Below are 22,814 nucleotides of genomic sequence, written 5' to 3'. Positions count from 1 at the left end.
TAACAACACTGTAGAATCACGTTTTCCTCTAAGCTTTATAGAAAAAAAAATTTTTTACAGCAATATCCTTTATAACAAACACTCTATTTCATTCTCTTTTTTCATTCTAAAATAAACTTTTATTCTCTCACTTGTACAGTTATTAATAAAATAAAAACAAAAGATATGAACCCAAAGGAGCAATAAAACTTAATAAATAATATCAAATTATTCAGATCTTTTAATTCACTTCAATAGTAAATAGATTTTCAAACTTTCTTTCAACCTTTTTTTCATTAATTTAAGGTAAAACAAGTTTTTAAAGATTAACAAAGTTTTGACATTGAACTCAAGTCATTAAAGGATAATATTATTTAAAGAGTAGGAAACAGACTCCCTTCATAGTGTTCTGTTTCTTAACCACACACGCATTTTAAAGATAAAAATGTAAATGGTTATATCCAGGCTGACAGAAACCTGAAAGATATCTTCACCTAAAAGTTCTCATTTCTCTTAAGAAACTGAAATCTCCGTGTCCGGAAACAGATTGCACATGGCTAATCCATCTTGAGTGTCACTCAGAAAATATATTTGATGTGGTTTGTGCCATGATGATGCGAGCACAATAAACTGTGAAAATGTCATTTCTGGAAAATTAGTTGGCTATAGTTCAGCAAGAGATGAATCTCTGTAACAGATGTGGCATGATGACTTTGATTAATTGAATTTTTTTCAACGTTGGTGCATTTCTAAAGATATTCCCTTAGAAATGAATTAATTTAGATACAGCCTACTGTACATCATTATTTATTGTCCATTTTCATTGCTGCAGAATAGTTCTATGTCAGTGTGACAATGTCCTGCTTCAGCTTTCTGTTGGGGCTTCACTTTTATTTAGTTCATTCATTTAAAAAATGAAGCAAAAGCTTCTACTTGGTCTTAGAGTAAAATCATATAATTTTACTATTTTATTCACAACTTCTACGGTCTGAGACTTTCCATAGCTTGAAGATAATATCTCAGGAAATGATCTTTCTTCTAAAAACAATATATATTTTTTTCTACCTAGGAGAAAAAGTTAGAGTACAAAAGATATTCTGAATAAAGAGTCTATAACCAAAAAAACCAAACCCAGTGCCGTGGAGTCGATTCCGACTCACAGGGACCCTATAGGATAGAGCAGAACTGCCCCATAGAGTTTCCAAGGAGCACCTGGAGGATTCGAACTGCCGATCCTTTGGTTAGCAGCCATAGCACTTAACCACTATGCCACCAGGGTTTCCAAAGAGTCTATAGCTTGGTCAATTTCTACAGATCTATCATTTCTACAACAGTGAAAAAGCAATTAAAAGCCTATAAATGCCAAATATCAAAACTTAAATATCCACGATGGGGCTGTCAGCATACCATAACACATACATTTGGATATTTAGAATGAGAAGCTCAAGTTTTATATAAGCACACATGCTCATTGCTACTGGGTTTCATATATGCCCTAAATGGATAAAAACCAAATAATATTTAGCTATTTTTGGTTAGAGTTTAAAAGTACAAGTTTGAAGGTCTGTAATTTAAGATAAAAATTTCAGAGCTTACCCTTACTGTGGCTATTCTTGGCACCTTAAAGTATTTAGAAGATTTGCCAGCACAGGGCAAGACAAGGTGAGAACAAATACGTAACACAAGAGATGTCCTTTTCTAAGAGATTTGTCATATTGATTGTAATAGTTTTCCACCTGCTATAGCTCCTTGTTAGCCAACAAGGGCAGGGTCTGGCAAGGAGAGACTTCACACCCAAAACGATGCTGACTTTCAGTCCTCAAGAAACAAAAGCCATTCCCTTGATTGTTGGCAAAACACTTCCCAAAAGGAATGTTTATAATATGAATGTGTTATAAACCCCTACAAATACTAATCTAGGGCACTATATTGAATTACTACTACCATAAAGACATCAAAAAAAAAGTTGCCATCCAGTCAATTTTGACTCATAGTGACCTCACATGTTACAAAGTAGAACTGGGTTTCTTGGCTGTAATCTTTACAGAAGTAGCTCACACCAGGCCTTTCTTCTGCAGGGCTGCTGGTGGGTTCGAACTGTCAACCTTTTGGTTAGTAAACAAGCACAAACTGCCCAGGAACCTTACTACGGAGACATAAAACAGGTCAGTTTCCAGCAATAATTTACATGAATGAAAGCTCTCTAATTTATTTCTTAATAGTACATACATAAGCCTAGAAAATGATCCAGGTACTTTAGCTCTTGGAAGTTCTAGAAGGTACTAGAATTTCTAGTAGCTAAAAAAAAAAAAATTTTTTTTTTTCATAGGGATGAAAGAAATTGCCTATTCTTTAACGATATTTTTAATGACAAAATAGCTTCCCTTCCTTGCAATAATGACTAGGAAGAGGTTTAACAATCCAAATTCAGTGTTGTTATGGTTTTGATTAAATATATGCACATGGAAACTTCACGTTATAGGAAACATACAACTTCTGTAGTGAGTTTCTTACAAATTATGATATTTGATACAAGGTCATTTTGCTTAGAATGTTCCAACGATCTGAAATTGCCATCAGTTTGTTTATGCTCTTTAAATTCTCTCCTAAACTCTATTAACTAAAGATAAAATAAGGAATTTTTTTCCTCTAAACAGAGAAGCTAATGCCTATAGGAAAAATAATATTCTCCACAGATAAAACCCAGGGGATCTACTTAGGCAGCGAGATAAATCCTCATTTTTCACATGACTTTCAAACCAGTAAACAATAGAAGAATTCCAAAATAGTTTCTTTTCAAGTCCTGCCATGTAATGTGCAAAGTAAGTTTTATGTAATGGCAATGCCAGATCGACTTTCCGGACATGGAGTGTCAATGACTAGAGGCTTAACTTTAATATGCAAAGTAGAGGGCTGGGTGAGGGTGAAGGGGACGTCAGGACAAATAACCCGCACAACTGGAAGTGGAGGTTTAGGTCATTTCCTATCAGAGTGTATATATAGGGCATACTGGCTAATGGTCAGACTACCTGAAAGGAAACCGCAAGCTGATTAGTTCCACTTCAAGGGATGGTTTTTAAAAAACATTTCTTATTCTTTACCATTGATTAGGGTTCTACATGGACGGCTACATATGGTGAAAGATATACATTCAGCCATTACAACAGAAGGGCGATAAATTATCCGGGGTGCCTGCTGAGAACTCTCTAATCCACTCTTTCAATTTTCACTCTCACCTGTGAAAAAGCCTGAAACTGTATGCCAATGGGTTGTTAATAACGGTCTCTGGAAGGGAGCAAGTTGAAATGGTTCCCAAAACTGCAAATCAAGAGACAAACTATGTGTGTCTACTACTGCTGAATGAAATTATATATCAGAATAAGACACCGTGTCGGCAGCACAGGCTAAAGTATGCTTTCATGTGTCCTATAAAATCCATGGGCTCCAGGCAGCACGAAGTTTTACAGCACTTATGTTACTACCCCCAGGAGAATATCCTAACATAGATGTAAGTAACGGAAGCCTCCAAAAGGAAGTTTGCGATGTGAAATTTTAAAATAATTGTTTTTAAATTTGTAGCTTCCAGATTGGGTTTCTACTATGCCTGCCAAACATTCTCTTCCCTTTTTTATGGGCTCGCTACACAAATATGAGCTTAATTTGTTTATTAATAGAAGAAAGTGGTGATTCAGCCACTTTTTAGAGGCACTCTAGCTTTTCTATCTCCTCTACTCCTCTTTCCTCCCAGGGAACTCTGTGAGGTGTGACAGGTCAAAAACAAGGGGGAAAGGAGAGCATGGTGGGGCCGTGATTTGGAAGAGCAAGCGCCTTGTCTCTCAGGTTTGTCTGTAGCCCAGGCTGCCTCCCTGGAACCTTCAGCCTCTGGCCAGCCCCCGCTGACCCTGTTGTCTTTGTCCTCAATCATGATATGGGCTGTAAGCCGCAGAAGTACTATAAGTAACCTCCCTTTTCTTTTGCATAGGTTCCGAATACCAGTTTCCCAGCATTGCTTCATCCTCAGATGTGTCAAGTAGGGGAGATCCTTTTGTGGCCTTTAAAACTTTGGTGGGTCTGTATTTACTTGCCATATTTTAGTTGACTTATTCAAAAAACGAAGAGAAAGTTGGCACTTGATCTCTGAGCCTCCCCCTACCCCAGCTAAAACTGAATAACTTCAGTATTTGTGTTGCCCATATATCACATAATTATAAGTCATGCGGTCATAAATATACTGCGCCCTTCTCTGAGTCCCACATACAGCTAGGTGTAAGATAGAACATTACTATCAGCCTTTTTTTTTTTTTGCCTGCTTCACGTGGTTGTGAGCATCAAGTGATCTATGTGAAACGGCTTTTGATCTCCTACTTCCAATTAAATGCATTGCATGATTACTAGCCAAGAATGTGTGTCAAATCAGGGACATATATTTAATTACAGTCAAGTTACTATGCACATGGAATATGAAAGCTGAGTCAAGGAAAGAAATGAAGGAGGAATGAGGAAGGATTAATAGAGGAGGAAGAGAGTGATAAAGGAACAAGTGTGAGGGTGATCTATGCATGTTCAGTAGAGATCTGAAGAACACGTTGAAAAGGTATTTATCTGAAAACATTACTAGGACCCTTTTTATTGGTAAGCCCAGTGGGCACTGTTCAGTCTTTTTCTTATTTGCCATTTTGCGGGATCATCTGCTTGTTTCTATTTCCACTCCGAAAACATGCCAGTGATATAGTGCAGAGATATAAAGCCCCAAGTCTGATGGTTCATTTTATGTGTCGACTTGACTAGGCTATGGTTCCCAGTGGTTTGGCTAAATACTAGACTAACAGTTGTTCCACCAATGTAATCTAATGTAACCCCCTGTCATTGAGTCCATTCTGATTCACGGCAACCCTATAGGACAGAGTAGAACTGCCCCATAGGATTTCCAAGGCTGTAATCTTTATGGAAGCAGAACGCCACGTCTTTCTCTTACGGGGCAGCTGGTGGGTTCCAATTGCTAAACTTCTGGTTAGAAGCTGAGCACTTTAACCACTATGCCACCAGGGCTCCTCAATCTAATGTAATTATCTTTTATGATGTAATCTAATATAATGTAATTGATCGATCAGTTGTAAAGGAGTTCCCTTAGGGTGTGTTCTGCCTTCAGACTATAAATGAATATTTTGGCAGAGCTCACTCTCTCTCTACTATGCACTCCTTCCATTGCTGTTTGACCCAAGAATCTTGGGACACAAGCCTGCAGAAGTCTCTAGGCTGCCTCCTGATGTACAATCGGGTGAGCTAATTCCTTGAACTAGATCTCTCTCCTTCTCCCTGTGTGTGTGTGTTTATGTGCATCACTGGTTCTATTTCTCTAGAAGTCCTGACTAAGACACCAAGGAAATGACGCTTGTAGTCACAAGACATTTCACAAAGTCTGTAAATGTCTTCACTTAGATACCTTACCAATGACGCAAACTCAGCTGAAACCTTTTTTTCCCCATAAAAGGCTCCTTTTCTTGAACTGTGGGCTCTTGCAGTGAGTGCCCTACTACTACATGCTACTGCAGAATCAGGATTAATGTCTCCCTCTGCTTTGCTTCTCATATCCGTTCTATAAGTCTTATAATTCCCGGCCATTTTCTCAGATAAAGCTCTTCCTAGGCATATCTGCACCCCAGCCCAGGCTTTCTTCATGTCTCCTTCAGATGCTAGTCTGCAAATCACTCTCAGACCAGTAATTTTAAATAGGCTTTCATTTGTTGCTTATCAACCACCCATCGCTTTCCCTATTAAAATTCAGAATTCAAACTGCTCATCTGGCATTCAAAGTTCTCCATGTGGAATCCCAACCAATCCTTCTGGGCAGCCTCTACCACTTCCATCAGGATCCATCCACTCCAGCCACATTGGCCTCTCCAGTGGCTCATTACCACCTCTCAGGCCACCCTCCTCCCTCTTCACTGGCCCAATTACTTCCCATCTTTCAAGTCTCAGCTCAAAATGCAATTTTTCCAGCTGTTCATATTGAACAAATCTTCCTCTTTCTGAAGGAGCGCTGTGGCTGCCTAGCTCATTCATCTGGCACTTACATATAAAATCACTTGTATTATCATTAAATAGTGAATACGAGTGAAGGCTTTTCTTTCCAACCAGATCAAAAGCTATCCGAGACAGGGATTCCATCGTAAAAATAAGTTTTGGAAAGAAAGAAGGGAAGGGGGTAGAAACTAAATGGAAGACCTCCCTCTGTGCTCACAAGCTGTTAGGTGCAACTTGGCACAATGTACATCCTCCGTTCCAAATACTTCTTATTTCAGAATACTTCTTATGTCAAATTGTGGGAATATAATCATGTTTTCAAAAGAGGCATTTAATAAATGAGAATACATAGATTTTCCAATTGTGGTGACTGATTTTGCACCAAGACATATAACCCACTCACCCTGGGTCAGGTAGAGGACAGGTACAGATCCGTCGGGAAACAGTGTTAACTAGTCCACATGGAGATGCTCTCTAAAACATCGCCAAGTCTCTTTTTATTGGTAAAGGACACTTTTCAGTACTTATCCTATTTGCCCATTTGCAGTATATGACACTTTTATCACTTTCTTCATTTTGAGTGTTTCTCTTTTTGTGTCTCCCATGACATTGGTATGTCCTGGTTCTCCCCCGCACTTCTCTATGCACCCCGTCTCCACTCTTCAGGGCTCCACTTTTTCCACCTATTTCTTAAATGGCAAACTCATGGTGGGAAGAGTTCCATGCTCATTCACCTTCTAACCAAGACACTCTCCCTGACCAGCTTCGCCTGCTTTAATCACTTCAACAATCACCTATGCTTTGCCGATTTTTTATCTCCAGCTCAGAACTCTCCCCTGAGCAGAATATCAATATAGCACACTGGCTACTGGATGTTTGCACAGGACTGTCCCGAGTGAATCTAAAACTCAACAACTCCAAATCAGACATCAGCACCGTCCCCTCCCCAAACCTGCTCTCCTTCTTTATTTTCTATCCCAGTGGCCTGAGCTATTATTCTCCTGAGAGAAACTTGAGAGTCATCTTTACTTCTCCCTCCTCTTCATTCCTATATCAAGTTGCACATTTATGCCATATCTACCCCATTAATACCACCTGGATCTGCCCCATTCTCTGCATCACCCCTGCTACCATTCTTCCGGGCCATTTTTATTTCTCACCTGAATAAATACCACCATCATCCTACATCTCTCTTCCCATTTGTCCTCCTCCAAGTAAGAGGGGTCTTCCTCAAACGTTCATCTGACCATGCATTCCTCTGCTTAAATCCTTCAAAGACTCTGCATACCTTCAGGAGAACTACTTCACAATTTCAGCCTACTCCAATATCTTCTCTCATTACTTACTTCCTAATCTCCTTGAACTTTACATTTCAATTGTATTTAATATGCAGTCTCACAAAATGCCATTTGTTCCTGTGCTTCAAAGGCTTTGAAAATGCTACCAGTACCAATATCATTTGCCATCAATTCGATTCCGACTCATGGTGACCCCAGGTATGTCACAATAGAACTGGGCTCCATGCAGTTTTAATGGGTGATTTTCAGAAGTAGATTGCCGGGCATTTCTTCCAAGGTACTAGCCTTCCTGAAAACCATCAAAAACCACTGTAACTTTTCACCGCTACCACTCCTTGACTTATCTTAGATCCAGAAGCATACCTGATCCCCTCCCCACTCAAATCTGGATTATTTACCCATCTACTGTTCTCCTGTTCCATCTAGACATATCTGGAGCATACCTCTCCTCACATAATAGTGCTATATTTTTGTTTTGTTTTCCACTAGAATCTAAGTTCTTGAAGACAGGGTCCATGTCTTATCTGCCATTTTATCCTCATCATATTGCAGAGGGCATGGCATATATTAGGCACTTGATATGAGTTTGATAAATAAGTCAATGAATGAATGGGCACTATATTTTAAATAACTGTATAAATTAATTACTGATAGTCCTCTTGCCTGTCCTCTTACCTATCCTATGATACTATCTTTTACTAATTTCTTTGATCACACAGAAATACTTTTTAATTTAAAAAAATCTGCAGAAATAAAAGATGGAGATGTCTATACGTATCTTTGAAGCTGAAGATATTAGCATGTAGCAAAGAAAGCAAAAGTTTTACTTAACTTTAACCAAGTCTGAAGAAAGCAGGAGCTCTTGTGAAAATAAAAACTACATTTGAGATATTAATTAATAATGGTAAAAACATTTACAGTAACCTGGGAAACATAAGATTACACAACTTGATGCTTTTTAAACTCCACCAAAGCAAGAACTAAAGTTCAGTAAATAACTAAAGGGGGGAAATCTTTTCCCTTGGGACCCAATTCAGATCAAGTAGGTCATTTAGTTAACTTAGGTCAAATGTAGGCTAAAAAGTTCATAATGTCCAAATAATCCTAAATTAAGCAGAAACCACTCTTTGTAGGAGAGGAAATAACAGGAATTTTAAATAAGCTTGTTTGGAAAATTGCGGACATTGACTCTTTCTCTGCAGTTACATACTTCTAAAGATTATTAAATGCTTAGCCATTCATTAGGAAGCCATAATCCACCCTCAAATCACTTATTTGCCATTGTTCAATATATTAGCATTTGAAATGTGTCCAAACTGATTTGTAACAATATATTTTAGGCTTTCCCGGACAAGGCTAGTTAATATTTCACAAAGCCACAGGAGTTGTATAGTTACTTCCCTAATTTGACCCAGAAGATATTAACAGGTCTACACAGGCAGACAGCTCTAGGAATTCGGCTATGTGACTTAAGTATTTGATCACAAAAAAGCAACACAGAAAGGGCAAATGACACCCATTTGCCAGTAGCGCGGAAGTTAGAAAAAGTATGGCTGTGTCCAATCAGCAACCAACAGCAAAAAAGGCTCGAAAACTGTGTGGTTTCTTTTCAATTTCCTCTTTAGAAATCCCGACTGCCTTGTGCTACCTGGTATTCCTGTTATCATTGTTTTTTTTTTTAATACAAAAAGAAACAGACTCTTTCAGCTCACTCTTATTTCACCTACCAAGAGAGAGGATCCAGTCTTAAATGCTCACTTTTTTGTTTTAATCATGTTTCCCAGCCATAAGAATGGCAGTTGTTCGTTCTTTAAACCTCATAAAAGTGACTAAACGTGTTAGTGTCATTTTCTTTTTTTAAAGATGCACTACTGAAAATGAGACTTTTGCATGAAACAGAGCTAGACAACCAGAATTGTCCCTAACCAACGTGTCAAGGAGGTCACCCGGGAGCCAATGCTGCAATAGGTACAAGGTAGTGAAACCACCGAGTAGCATGAGAAACTGCAAGAAAGAGAAGGCATAAGAGCTTCCGTGCTTCTTAAACATTTTCAAAGTGCTTAAAGAATCAAAACACTTCACGAGGTCTTTTTATCTTTAAGCACTTTCAAAATGTTTAAGAATTAAATGTGATGTAACCTGGGAGACCTAGTGCTCAGGGCCTGGAGAAGTACCCTATTCATCTTTTCATCTTACAAAGCAAACCACAACTTTTATGTTGCTCGATTTACAAAAAACAAACAAACAAAAAACACTCTTCTTTTTTTTTCTGTTAAAACTTCTAGTAATAATGGTTTTAATGAAGGTTTTCTTCTCTAAGATTTTACAGGAAGATAGAGGTCACGTTATTACCTGGGTGATGTATTTACGTATCTCTCTCTGAGGGTTTCTTGTTCTTTCTATTGCTTAAGAAATTATTTCCAGATAGAAAGGCAGAGACTGGCTGTTCACCAAATCTGTTTATCTTTCCTTCTGGGCCCATACCTACATTTTTCTATCTCCCTTGCAGTTTAGGTGTGAACATGAGACTTGATTCTTGCCAAAGGAATGCAGTCAGAAATGATATAAACCATTTCCAGTACTGGCCACCATAAAATGCTCCTTGACCCTCCACTCCCTCTCTCTTCCCTTATCTGATGGCTCTATGTCTATGCCCAGAGTAACCTGGGGACACACACACTAGAGATGGCAAAGTCTCCATTAGCCTGGGTCTCTACATGAAGCATTGCTATTTCTAGCACAATTTTTATTGTGGTAAACCACTGATATTTTAGAATTTGTCTGTCATACAGCTAAAGTTATTCTAACACAGATGGTATCCAGAAATAGGTCACAGAAAAATAATAATGTCGCAAAGAACATTGTGAATATTTTTGTATACCTCTTTCTTCTTGTTTTTTTTTTTTTTTTTTAGCTAAACATCTTGATTAATCCTAGTTTTCAGGGTTTTTAACCTATCACAGTTGCCACTTCCAGAACTCCAAATTTCTTCTTTAAAAAAAAAAAAAAAAATTGACATTAAGTTGATACCGACTCATAGTGACCCTACAGGACAGAGTAGAACTGCCCCATAGAGTTTCCAAGGAGCGCCTGGTGGATTTGAACTGTCAACCTTTCGGTTAGCAGCTGTAGCTCTTAACCACTGCACCACCAGGGTTTCCAATTTCTTCTTAACCTGGCACTAAATCTTTGTAAACAATAGCAGAGGAAGCATTGAAACAAAATGCCATTGAATACAGTACTCTACAGAAATGGGAGCCTGGACCACTCAAATCAGAAGACACAAGAGAGACACTGGAAACCTATTCCATGTAAGAGTTCATAATTACATTCTCTTTTTCTACCTTTTGTTCCTTGAACTATCCTCCTGTGATAGCCTATGTTAATTCCATTGTAAGTCCGTCCCCATACAGCCTTTTAACATAAATTAATTCTCTAGATTTTTTTTTTCCCTTGGTTTGTTAAAATGACTCCATATGAATTTGTCTAGCTTTCCTGGTGTTTTATAGCAGGATATAATTGATTTGCTCCCCCCACCAACAAAAATACCTCCTTATTATGGAAAAAATAGCAGTCACTCCACCTGTAAAAGCACACTCTTTTGAACCCAAATACATATAGAAATATATTAATAATTAAGTAGGGATATAACGAAGAAGGAATTAAGGAAACATTTGCTGAAAGATTCCATGACAATTTTATACCCAGCTTTGTTGACTCAAGAGCCAAACTTGTACCTCTGCATTACTTGCTTCCATGAAACAAGAATTAGATAATTCATAGGTTTATTCTGAGTAACTAGCAATATCAAAGCATACATACAAGAAGTAAGATCTACAGATAACTAAGAAAAGCTTACTAGAAATCATATATGATTGAGGGTAGGATAAAATATAAGAAAGGTATTTACAAAGAAGGTAGTAGCACTTAAACCTTGCCTTGCTTAAAAAAACCTAAAAACGTGGATTAAAAACAGGCTTTGCGGACAGATAGACCTGACTTCAAATTCCAGCTCTGCCTCCTGCTTGATGTGAAGCACTGGGCAAATTACTTGACCAGCCCATGCCTCAGTATCCTCTGCTGTAAAATGGATGTAATAAATACCTAGTTAACAGGGATGGTATAAGAATTGGTATGTAAAGTGGCATTTAGTAGATCATTACCATAAAGAGTAATCATCAGCATATCTGGAAAAGATTTACTCTTTGCTTAAAAATCACATTGTTTTTTCAATATAAAATAAAGGTATCCGAGCTTTTCATCTAAAAGTTCTACAGAGATTTCTTTTCCTAATTCATCTACCACATTGGCAGAAATAGCATTGTAAGCTTAACTTGGCTAAGTCTGCTTCATTCATCTGTCAACAAGAGTCTAGGGTTCAAACTGAGTTGACAATTCTTGAAGGTGGATGGGACAGAACAGGCTGTGCAGCAGCATCATGTATCACACCTCAGAGGGTTCTACCCTACCAACAATAACATCATATCTCTGTCAGTCAAGAATAATTATAGGGCTTGATAGACCGATACAAATGAAAAAGCCAGTTAAAATAGGTCTCCTGACTCTCTTCTGGCTACAATTATAGGACTTGCTTGCTTCTGTGACCTGTGAATATTACTATGGTACTTCCCTTTGAGCCAAAAGAACAGAGTGTGTCCTGTATTAACTAAAAAAAGGTCAAAACTAGGTTCTAAATTGGCTACATTTGAAAATTCTGAAACTATTTTGTACATTTTTTATCAAACTCTTTGCTTCTTACTGGGACACGAATGTCTTTATTTTTTTAAATAGAAGGTACAATTTCGTACCATCTGGATTCCGGTAACACAATGGTCAGGTAAACCATTGTAGCAAATAGCTCTGTTATATCCAAGCTAGGCACTCAAAATGCTCACATGGCGTCCTTTAGAACGGTATTTTAATACATGCTACCTATATGAGAAAGAAAATAGAAAAAAAGATATCTAATAAAAAAAAATAGTCACATAAAAATATATACACAATTATAAAATTGCTCTATTACATCCTTCTGTAGCTGAGACTCTTATGGTAGAAATACCCTTTTGTCAAAACTGATAAGGCTGAAAAATAAAGCTGAATGGCTTCCTAAAGGGTAAATTGATATATGGGGTATAATTCAAGCTGTATTTCAAGTTTTAAAGTATAAATTATCTCAATATGCAATATAAAAAAAACTGACAAAAAGAAACACTTAGCCACACACAAAAGCTAGTATAATTTATCCAACTTTTCTGCAAAACGAAAACAACAAACCCATCGCAGTCAAGTCGATTCCAACTCTTAGAGACCCTATAGGACAGAGTAGAACTGCCTGATAGTGTTTCCAAATAGCAGTTGGTGGATTCAAACTGCCAACCTTTTGGTTAGCAACCATAGCTCCTAACCACTGTGCTACCAGGGCAAGCTTTCCAAATCTTTGTCAAATAAGGATGTAAATGTAAAGGTTAAACTTTATCATTAAGCATGGATTTTTTTTTTTTTTTTTAATCTTTCTTGAGAGCATTACTTCAGGACAGCAATGGAAAAAAAGCAACTGTCAATAACAAGGACATCTGCCATTACCGCTGGGCCAACCAGTCTTTCATCTGTTTGTTTTAATGAGCGCCCTAATGCTGTCTTCTGTAGTACCAGAGCACATTTCATAACAAAGTGGAAGTGAACGATTCGAAAAATACACATCAGGATACCAGGATGCACCTTATGATCTTTCAGTACATGTGAAACCACAGCATCACAGCAGCTCAGGGCTAGAAGGAAGTTCTTGGGATTCACTTGATATAGGCTCTGTGTCAAGGATTCCTCACAAGAAGCAAGATGATTTAACTTTTCAGACTGAATTTGTGCTTTACGTTTGGTTTAAGGAATGGAAGCAAGCGCAATTGGAGTTAAAATGGCAATATATGCCTTGATATTTGATCCGTATTTTTACTTGTGGAGGTAGCTGGATGATTAAAAAAAAAAAGTAAAATTAGGGAAATAAAATTTTCCTAAAAATAAAACTGTTGAAACAAATTTCAGTTCATGGAAAAGAGGCAGAAGGAAAAAATACACATAAAATTAAAATGATGCTAAAAATAGGAAGGATACAGTCACTAGAAATTAAAATTGTCAATAGTCAGATATTGTCTGTACACAAGACATTGCTGATAAATTTGTCTATTCACGAAAATGCCACTGTTCATTAATTTTTATTCAGGTGTAAGAAACGATAATGGAAATTTGTTACAAGGCTATCTACACTAAAGCAAAATTTGATGGATGGCAGATATTTGTTGCAGATCATATATGGCGGTTTAGACATTAAAGGTTCAAGATTTCATTATAAGGTATTCCACCCAAAAAGGGATCCCAAGATATGGGATCCGAAGTCCTATGGTAAGACTCCAAAGTATTAGTAAAAATACCATAATCGATATATTTTTTCTCTTTTTCACAATCAGCAGTTTTTCATCTAAATAAATGTGAGCAGATTGAATACCTTCAGTTAATATGAAAACTTATGTTAAATTTTATTTCTTGAAAGTGATGTCCTTTGTTAAACACGGTATAACTTCTTCAGGATGCAGTTGGGTGGGGCAGTATTAACGCTTGTTTTATAGATTAGCCATTTTACATTTTAGGTCATCCTTTTATTATATATATTTATTTATATCAAGAAATATGACCTATGGACTGCCAAACCTGTGTAACAATGACCCATGTTATGACACTAATTCATCAGGAATAGGAAATAATGTGGGAAGCAGAAAGGACTTCAAATCAGAGATATCTAATTGAATTCTTACTTTTCAAACACCACAGCTATGCAACCTTTGGTAATCAACCTCTCTGAGCTCAGGGTCCTCAAAGAAAACTGGGAACAGTAACATCAGAGGGTGTTGGGAGAACAAAATGAAATGATACGTGTAAAGTGTCTAGGATACTGTCCGCCATATACTAGGGGTTTAGTAAATTAGACTAGTTCTCTTTTCTTTTTCTGTAATAAGAAAAGGAAGAACAATTCCAATCTTTAGGGAGACAATCTGAACTAAGAGATTGGCCCCAAGAAAGCATGAGCTATATGGCTGCCTGAATTTGCTAGGGATCAAAGAGGAAATATTAGAAACCTGACAGTCACTGTGAGGCAGAAATGAGATTTACCTACTTCCTGGCTTGCCTAATACTTACCTCTACAAAAAGGAGCCTTGAATACTCTTTTCTAGCTGTAATCTCTGCAGTTTCCTTTAGGCAGGAGTGGTTTGTTTCTAGTTTTTAAGAAAGAGGCTTAAATATGAAGTCAAAGAGTAAAGGCTCCTAGACCTGGGGCATGCCATCTGCCTAGAATTAAGCAAGAGCTGAAAGTCAGTTACAGAAGGAAAGTCATTTCTAACATGATTTATGTCCCAGCCTCAATGTGGCAGGAAGACTGCAAAAGATATTTGGAAGCCAATGCTTCCTCTGAATAAAGCAGGTGAGTATATGCTAAGCCCCTCCCCTGGGGCCATGCTGGCCTGCTAGGTAAGTTGCCAGTGTGGAGTCTGTGAACCCTGGAGCAACCTGGCTATTCGGGATGAGAAAATGTCTCAAGGCCAATGATCATTGCTACTGTAAATGCACAGTTCATAGTATAAACACTGGGATCAGACAACAGATATTCAGGATATTACTCAAAAACACATCGAGCTCAAAGCTGACAAGATAATCTGTTCCTGTGAGCACAAAGCAGACTGGAATGCTGCAGCTATAACTTACCCAAGGAAAGAAAAAAGAAAGTGAAACTCTCCAAGGGCTCCATCTCTCACTCTTTATGCAGGCAAAGCTCCAGCAGACTTCAAAGGGAGTGTTGCCTAAGGAGGAAGTACTACACCAAGCCCACAGGGGGTATCATTTCCATGATCACATTGCCATCTACATTTGGTAGACTGGCAAATGCAAATATTTCAGATACAAGTTTAAACGGATGAAAAAAGAAGTATGAAACAGTTTGGAGATTTGCTCACAAAAGAAACCTCAGAATTCCAGGAAAAGCATTTAAAATCACAAGCTTCATAAACCATTCTCCAAGATGCCCCCAAGAGAGTAATTAGTTTATAATTGCATCAAAAACAAAAGTGTTTTTAAAAATTGACACATATCACATTATCACAATAGCATACTTAAAAAATAAATGCCCAAGCAATGTTCAGCTCTCCCACTTAGTAGCTGTTAAAAGGTTGAAATATTTTTCTAACTGAAATATAGATGATATTTTGATATGTTAACAAAGCTTTAACATACGTGATCCTGATTAATGGAGAAGACCCCAAATGCAGCAAATATACTTACAGGAGGACCTATGGCGGGTGGGAGGGTGAAGAGAGGGAGAAAAGGAGAGAATAATTAGTGAATACGTAACATATTAGGGTGAAATCAGCAGAATCATCAGCCCAATACAAGGACATGGAAGGCATTTGGAATTCAAAGGTTCTTAATCTTTTTTTTTAGATTATGGGCTCCATTGGGACCTCGGAAAAATGCATATTTACACACATGAAAATTTCACATAAAATTTCAAGGACTTTTCAGATGCCATGAGGCTTAACGTATGTTCAGTGAAAACCGTCTAATTTAGATACCTAAAAATTCAGACAAAATGTTAATTAGGGGAATCTTTGGTCATTTATGATAGACTAGTTTTTTTTTTTTTTTTTTTTTAGTTATAGAGAATTAATATATAACTTCTTGAGATTGTTAAAACAGCAAATCAGAAATGTATCATTATCTGCCTGAGAATATTATCTACTCAATAATATTATCAATATATTAAATATATCTATTATTTATTTATATATATATATTTTTTAAAGACTTAAGCCCTAAAGTTTATATGGGTTTCTTTAAAACTATATATTCTCATCAAAATGCAGGCAAAGCCTAAGTAGATTTCAATTTTCCGTACACCATATGTTCAATTGTAAACATGAATTCTTGGCAGCCATGTAGTTGAGCATGGACTTAAATTTTGTATAAAACTTCACATACACAAAATATTCCTACTTTTTTTTTTATCAATCCCTTTTGTTTCTTTTGACATAAAGATCAATTCAGTGAGTATCAGACTGTACTAGTGTTTCATCATTTCTTTTTCCTCACAACAAATTTATAGGCATCCCTTATTATAAATATATATATTATATATATTTGCTACATTTCATGAAGTGATACCTATACATGTTTCCAATTACTTAGATTTAATGAGTTTTAAACATTTAACTTTTGAGAATACTATTAAAGGAATGAAGTCTCTATACTGTCCAAAATGAAGAATTTTCATAAACCCTTTCATTTTGACATCTTTTTCAAAAGAAAATAGGAAAAGGGGCAAAGAACATCAATTCTGCTGTCTGCTATTCATGAATTAGGTGAGCGCGTCTACCATTTCAACACTTAGAAAATGATTGTTTTTAATACTGATACTCTTAGAAAATACAAGAAAAGAACACCTCTCAGCACTCTAGAATCAAACTTTTCTCTTAGTTGTTGTTTAAAAAAAAAAAATATCCACAGCCACTGACATCCAGTCAATATCGACTCATAGTGACCCTATAAGACAGAGTAGAACTACCCCATAGAGTTTCCAAGGAGTGCCTGATGGCTTACAACCGCTGACTTTTTGGTTAGCAGCTGTGTCTCTTAACCACTATGCCTCTAGCGTTTCCAATGGAGCCCCGGTAGCACAGTGGTTAAGTGCTTGGCTGCTAACTGGAAGGCTGGCAGTCCAAATCCACCAGCAGCTCTTCAAGAGAAAACTGTGGCAGTCTGCTTCCATAAAAATTACAGTCTCAGAAACCCTATGGAGCAGTTAGTTCTACTCTGTCCTGTAGGGCTGCTATGAGTCAGAATCAATTGGAAGACAATGAGTTATTGTTGTTAGGTGCCACCAAGTGAATTTCAACTCAGAGTGGCCCCATGTGACACAGTAGAACTGCCCCATAGAGTTTTCTTGCCTGCAATCTTTACAGAAGCAGATCACCAGGTCTTTCTCTCATGGGGCAGCTTGGTGGGTTCGAACTGCCAACTTTTCAGTTAGCAGCCGAGTATTTAACCATTGTGCCACCAGAGTTTCTTCCTCTCTTAGTTACCTTCCTCTTATCTTGCAAGGAAGGATAGATGGCCTGAAAAGACTTAACGTAGTCATTTACTTTTTTAGAATCTTGGACTTTATAAAACAAAACAATAGGTGAACTCACTTGTTTGGGTATCTTTGTTCCAAAAAAAAAATTCTTTTATTTTACTTTTTGCTTCACTTTGCATATAGGGGCTTGGCCTGAAAGCAAAACCTCCCTGAAATGGGAGTCAGGACAATTAGTTTGGTTTCAAGTTCTGCTCACAAAAAAGTTGTGTGGCCTTGACTGAATCACTTGACTGCTCTGGGCCTCCATTTGATTCTTAGCTACAAAATGAAAACAGTGCATTGATGGCTAAGGCTCCTGTCATCATTAAAATTTTGTGGTTATACACGGGGAATAAAAATTCCTCAATTATGAAAAGAATGAGAGGAAAAGCACGACAAAATTGTGCCGTTTGGATAAAATAACGATATAGTTTTCCAAGACATGTGCCCCAGTGTCCCAAGGCAGATGTTCTGGCAAAGAACCTACAGACGTTTACTGATCACCTATGAAGATGGAAGCACGGGTGCTCCCGCCACACTGTGCGCAGCTAAGGAACCCTCCACTGTGCATAAGAAGGACAGACGTGACTTGACACAGTAAATAAATCAAAACTGGGTGCCAATAATTATAAAACTTTAACAATATTTTGTAAATTTTTGTTTCCTATAGTTTGCTGGAAATAGAAAGATTAAAAAAAAAAATTCTGAGTCTAGCAGAGAAGATTTAAACACACAGGTCCGTATGCATACACACACATACACAGGTGCACGAGATCTCCACAATACAGTACAAGAATTAATTAAGAGGAACAGATGCGGGAACCTAACTAGAACATGAATGACATGGAGCAGCTGAGAGAGAGACTTACCAGATTCTCCTCTTCGGCCCCTCTTACCTCGTCTCCCTGGAGGGCCTGAAATAGAAAGAATAATTTTTTGAGTGTGGCTTACTTTTTTTTTTTTTTTTCTGGTTCCAAAATCGCTAGTAAATAATCTGTATATATTTTATCACTGTTTTTAATTACCAAATTTGAGAAAGGAACCAAATATTTGAAAGGGTCAGCCCTGTCTGTGATATTTCGGTATAACTCTTAAGCTTCATTTAATTATAAAAGCTGCTCTGGATGTACAGTCAGCTAGCGTTGCTGATAAACACTGAATATTTGGAATTTTTGTTCATATGCTTGGATATCATCAATAAAGAAAAGTTTTGCTAAGCAAGTTAGTGGTATTGAGATTTCAAGTTTCTTAGGAAAAAGTATTTCCTGAAAGATCTAGCATATTAATAATTAATAATAGTAAATACAAATAACTATAGATTCTCTTCAGTCAGGTCCACTATGTTCTCCTGAAAGTATTTCATTAACATGTACATATCAGTAATGGAAGTCATGCTTCTAAATATTTCTATTTTGTTAAATATAAATTTTAATACACTGGAATTTCTCTAGTTAAGAACCACCTGAATTTAAATTACAACCCTTTTAACTGGAAACTGTTTAGACAGTAACCATGGGTCCCATTTTTTATAGGGGCCACGAGTCAGAATCAACTTGAGGGCAACTAACAATAACAACAAAGGTAATTACTGCCATTTAATAAATATTTAGCCTTTAAAATGATCTCATTTAAAAAGCGGAGGAAAAAAAATTTTTTTTTAGTGAGTTGCCTGTAAAGACCACCAAGCCAGTATTTATCAGACTTAGCACAAAATTCTAGACACTCAAGATTTTCAAGTCATTATTCTCAATTATATAATTTTTATCCTCATTTCCTTGAGTAGGAATAGTTCCCATTGAATTATGGTTGAGGAAAACAGAAGAGAATAATTAGCCCACAACGAGAAATGCGGTCTTTTAATATTTACTGGGAGAAGAAAAAAAAAGGGAGAAGAAGGCCAAGGAAAACAGAGAACTGCCTGGTTTTTAAGAATGGGCTGTGAAGTAGGACTGATGACTTCCAAACCCTAGAAAGTTCAAGACTCAGGCAGCACAGGCTTTAGCATCCAGCAGACTCTCAATGTGATATTGAGCTACTGGCTTCCACATGGAAATACTATCAACAGAAACAAAAACATCAGTGGGCCAGTTAGTTTCCCCCCAAACCCTTACACAGAATAAGTATGGCCATCTGTCTTCTGTAAGAGGTTAAAAAACATTCATGCAATAAAATCAATTGAAAATATTTTAGGAAGCAGTTTTTGTAGCCGACTCCAAAACTGCCATCAGAAATTTCAGATTTCTTTCCTGATTCTGTAATAAAGGGAGATTTTCATCATATTCAAAGCATTCTTGGCCAGATTGGGAGCAAAAGAAGACTCATATAAACAATAATAGGTAAATAAAGCCCTTCAGGATTCAAAATAAACTCAGTGGGATCCTAATACCTATTGCTGTCAAGTCAATTCCGACTCCTACTGACCCTATAGGTCAGAGTAGAACTACCCTAGAGAGTTTCAAGGCTGTAGTCTTTACAGAAACGGACTGCCATATCTTTCTCCCACAGAGTGGCTAGTGGGTTTGAACTGGCGTCCTTTTGGTTAGCAGCTCAGAGCTCAACCACTGTACCACCCAGGCTCCTTGGGACCCTAATAGGTATCAAAAACATATACACACACTCGAATGATGTGAGTTCATGCACATATACGCACATACCTACTGACATATTCTGATACACACAATGTCTTTAAGATTAGGAACCAGATTTTTTTTCTATTACAAAAATCATTTAAACTAAAAAGTATTGAGTAACTACTATATCCTGATCATGCCTGTGATCCTCAAAGTAGGGGTCATAGAATGTGTATAAGATGTATACCTGACCTCAAAGGGCAAAGAAATTGGCAAAATTAAAATAACACATGAGAAAAAAAAAAATTATTAGCATGTTGTCAAGATGGCACAATAAGTTTATGCTCTGGTGTGTTCTTTTTGCTCCAAACACATAAAAAAAGTTAACTATAAAAAGAGAAAAACTTTTTATAAGTATTTGGATTCAAAAAAAAAGAGAGAGATGAACATCTCCACAGACCAGAAATGCAAAGTGGAGAACAGGGATAAACCCATGACCTGCTGGCATCTAGTTCGCGAAGTAGAAATGGGCCAGGAGTTCTATGCCTGAGTGATAAAGACTCAAAAGTTCTCTAACCTGAGTCAGACTCACTTCTTAAAGCCTGGAGCTGGTAAGTGCTAAAGAGAAGCTGGGGCGGGGGCGGGGGGAACCTGTTGTTGACTATCACCTAGGCTCGTGGCTTAAAGACTGAAGCACACAGATACAATCTCTGAATCAGAAAATGAAGTAAGCTCCTGGTGACTCTACGATACCCTCAACAAAATCTGGGACAGGAGTCCTGAAACGTCATTTTAAGACCACTCTTGACTAGGTGGCTAGGAGGTCAGGTAAACACAAATATAAAACGGCTTGATAAGAAATGACGAGCACAGAGAAAAGACAGAGAGAGAGGGACCACCAAAAACATTCCTCCTACTCATAGTGTGTATACAAACCAAAATTCCAAAACATGTGAAGAAATCTAAGAAAAGCAGCAAATAACAGCAATGATACAATCAGGAATTCTTTCCAGGTTAATTACCTTAAGAAACTATCTGACAATGACCAATATGTCAGTTATGCTCTAAGAGATAAATAAAGAAGTAACTTCTATTAAAGAGGTGGGTTTTTTTTTTAAAAAAAAAAACAGAGAAAAGAACAAGTTGTATTTAAAAGGAAAATTCTTTAGAAATCCTGAAAATGGAAAATTTACCCATTGAAATTAAAATAAATAAACCGATTAAATGCTAACCTGGATATCCTTGATGAGAGGATTAATGAACTGGAAGATACAGAATGCAGCTCAGATACACACACACACACACACACACACACACACACACACACACATATATTTAGAGATACAGAGAGTTATTATTTCTTTTACCAACTCGAGAATCCAAAAGAAGAGAATGGAAGAATGGTAGAGATGCTATTATTGAAGAGACATAGATGAGACTTTCCCAGAATTGAACACAGGAGCCCTTAGATTGAGCTTAGGACCTAAACTGAACTTGAATTCCAAGTGGCGAGTAAAAATAATTCACATTTAAACCCACGTAAGAAGTAACTTACGAATACTGAAAGGAAAAAGAAAACATTAAAAACTACCAGAGGGAAAATTATAATGGAAGGTACTTTGACTGACTGCTATCTCACCTACAACAAAGATGCCAGAAAGGCCCAGTCCTGATTTTTATGACATGTAATGTTGTTGTTGGGTACAGTCAAACTGATTCCAACTCATAACAACCCCATGTGACAGAGCAGAACTGCCTGATAGGGTTTTCTTGGTTGTAATCTTTATGGAAGCAGATCACCAGGTCTTTCTCCCATGGAGCTGCTGGGTGTGTTTGAACTGCCAACCTTTCAGATAGCAGCCAAGCACTTAACAGTTGTGCCACCAGGGTTCTTTATGACATGTCATAAAAAAAAAAAAAAGTCATACAAGCCTCTAATTACTGATTATTGGAAATTAGTTGATTTGTCATTTTCCTCCTGAAGAATGTTCCTTTTAAATTGTAGAATTTGTTGAGTAAAAACAACAAATTGCCCAAAAGTTTAAAAATAATTAGAAATAAACTTTTAAAAAATATTTAAAGATGTCAGATTATGAAGAACTGAACAAAGAAATGATATCTTTTGAGAAAACGAAGAAACAAGAATCTTTCTGAGCATGTCTGCCTTAAATATTCAATCAGAAGTCTTCAAGAAATGAATCAAATGCTGTGGAAAATTTGCTTTTTATATATTAAAGAAGAACAGAATGTAAGGAAACTAAAAAGACATTTGGCATGGTAGAGATGTATTGAATATGACAAGGTTTTACAAAGAAGCTCATAGTATTTAAAAGAGAAAAATGAAGCTGCGCTAAGTGCTGAGAAGACGGGAATCTAAACTATACTGGATTTACAAGAAAAATACTAGATTTAAGAAGTGTATGCTTTTATGCTATAATTACTTTCAGAAACAGAAGACTGGAGTGAGTAATATACTGAGTTTAGTGAACTAATAATTTATACAAAGCTCTCAGAAAGACATAGACAACATCTTGCTTACAAAGAGAATAAAACTAGAGTTTTGAATAAGTCTATTGTGCAGATGAGACAATATAATCTTGCTTCTGAAATTAAGAGCAAAGCTTAACAAAAACTGTAATAGATGGGATGATTTTGGCCTTGGACAGCTGGCAGATCACCAGAGTGAGACAATGAAAAATCAGGAAGGAAAAATGATAGATGTTTCCCAGACAAAACCAATGCTAACAATAGTTGAAAAAGATAGTGACCACATCCATTCCACACTGAGTG

At 37.0% G+C, this 22,814-nt stretch overlaps 1 protein-coding gene across 1 annotated transcript in view; it reads right to left on the bottom strand.

Moving 5' to 3' along the window:
• The window catches only part of COL25A1 (collagen type XXV alpha 1 chain), a 523,263-nt gene that overhangs the window by 230,503 nt on the left and 269,946 nt on the right, over positions 1-22,814 (bottom strand). The window contains exons 3-4 of the mRNA XM_010590501.3: positions 18,324-18,368; positions 15,627-15,634 (exon numbers count right to left, since the gene is read on the bottom strand). Coding sequence (XP_010588803.1) covers positions 15,627-15,634; positions 18,324-18,368 — 53 coding nt within the window. The remainder of the gene's footprint in view (positions 1-15,626; positions 15,635-18,323; positions 18,369-22,814) is intronic.

The sequence above is a fragment of the Loxodonta africana genome, chromosome 5, assembly GCF_030014295.1.
Source record: "Loxodonta africana isolate mLoxAfr1 chromosome 5, mLoxAfr1.hap2, whole genome shotgun sequence".
NCBI lineage: Eukaryota > Metazoa > Chordata > Mammalia > Proboscidea > Elephantidae > Loxodonta > Loxodonta africana.
Note: the sequence above shows the minus strand (reverse complement) of the source record. Positions and strands in the feature narration are given on the sequence as shown.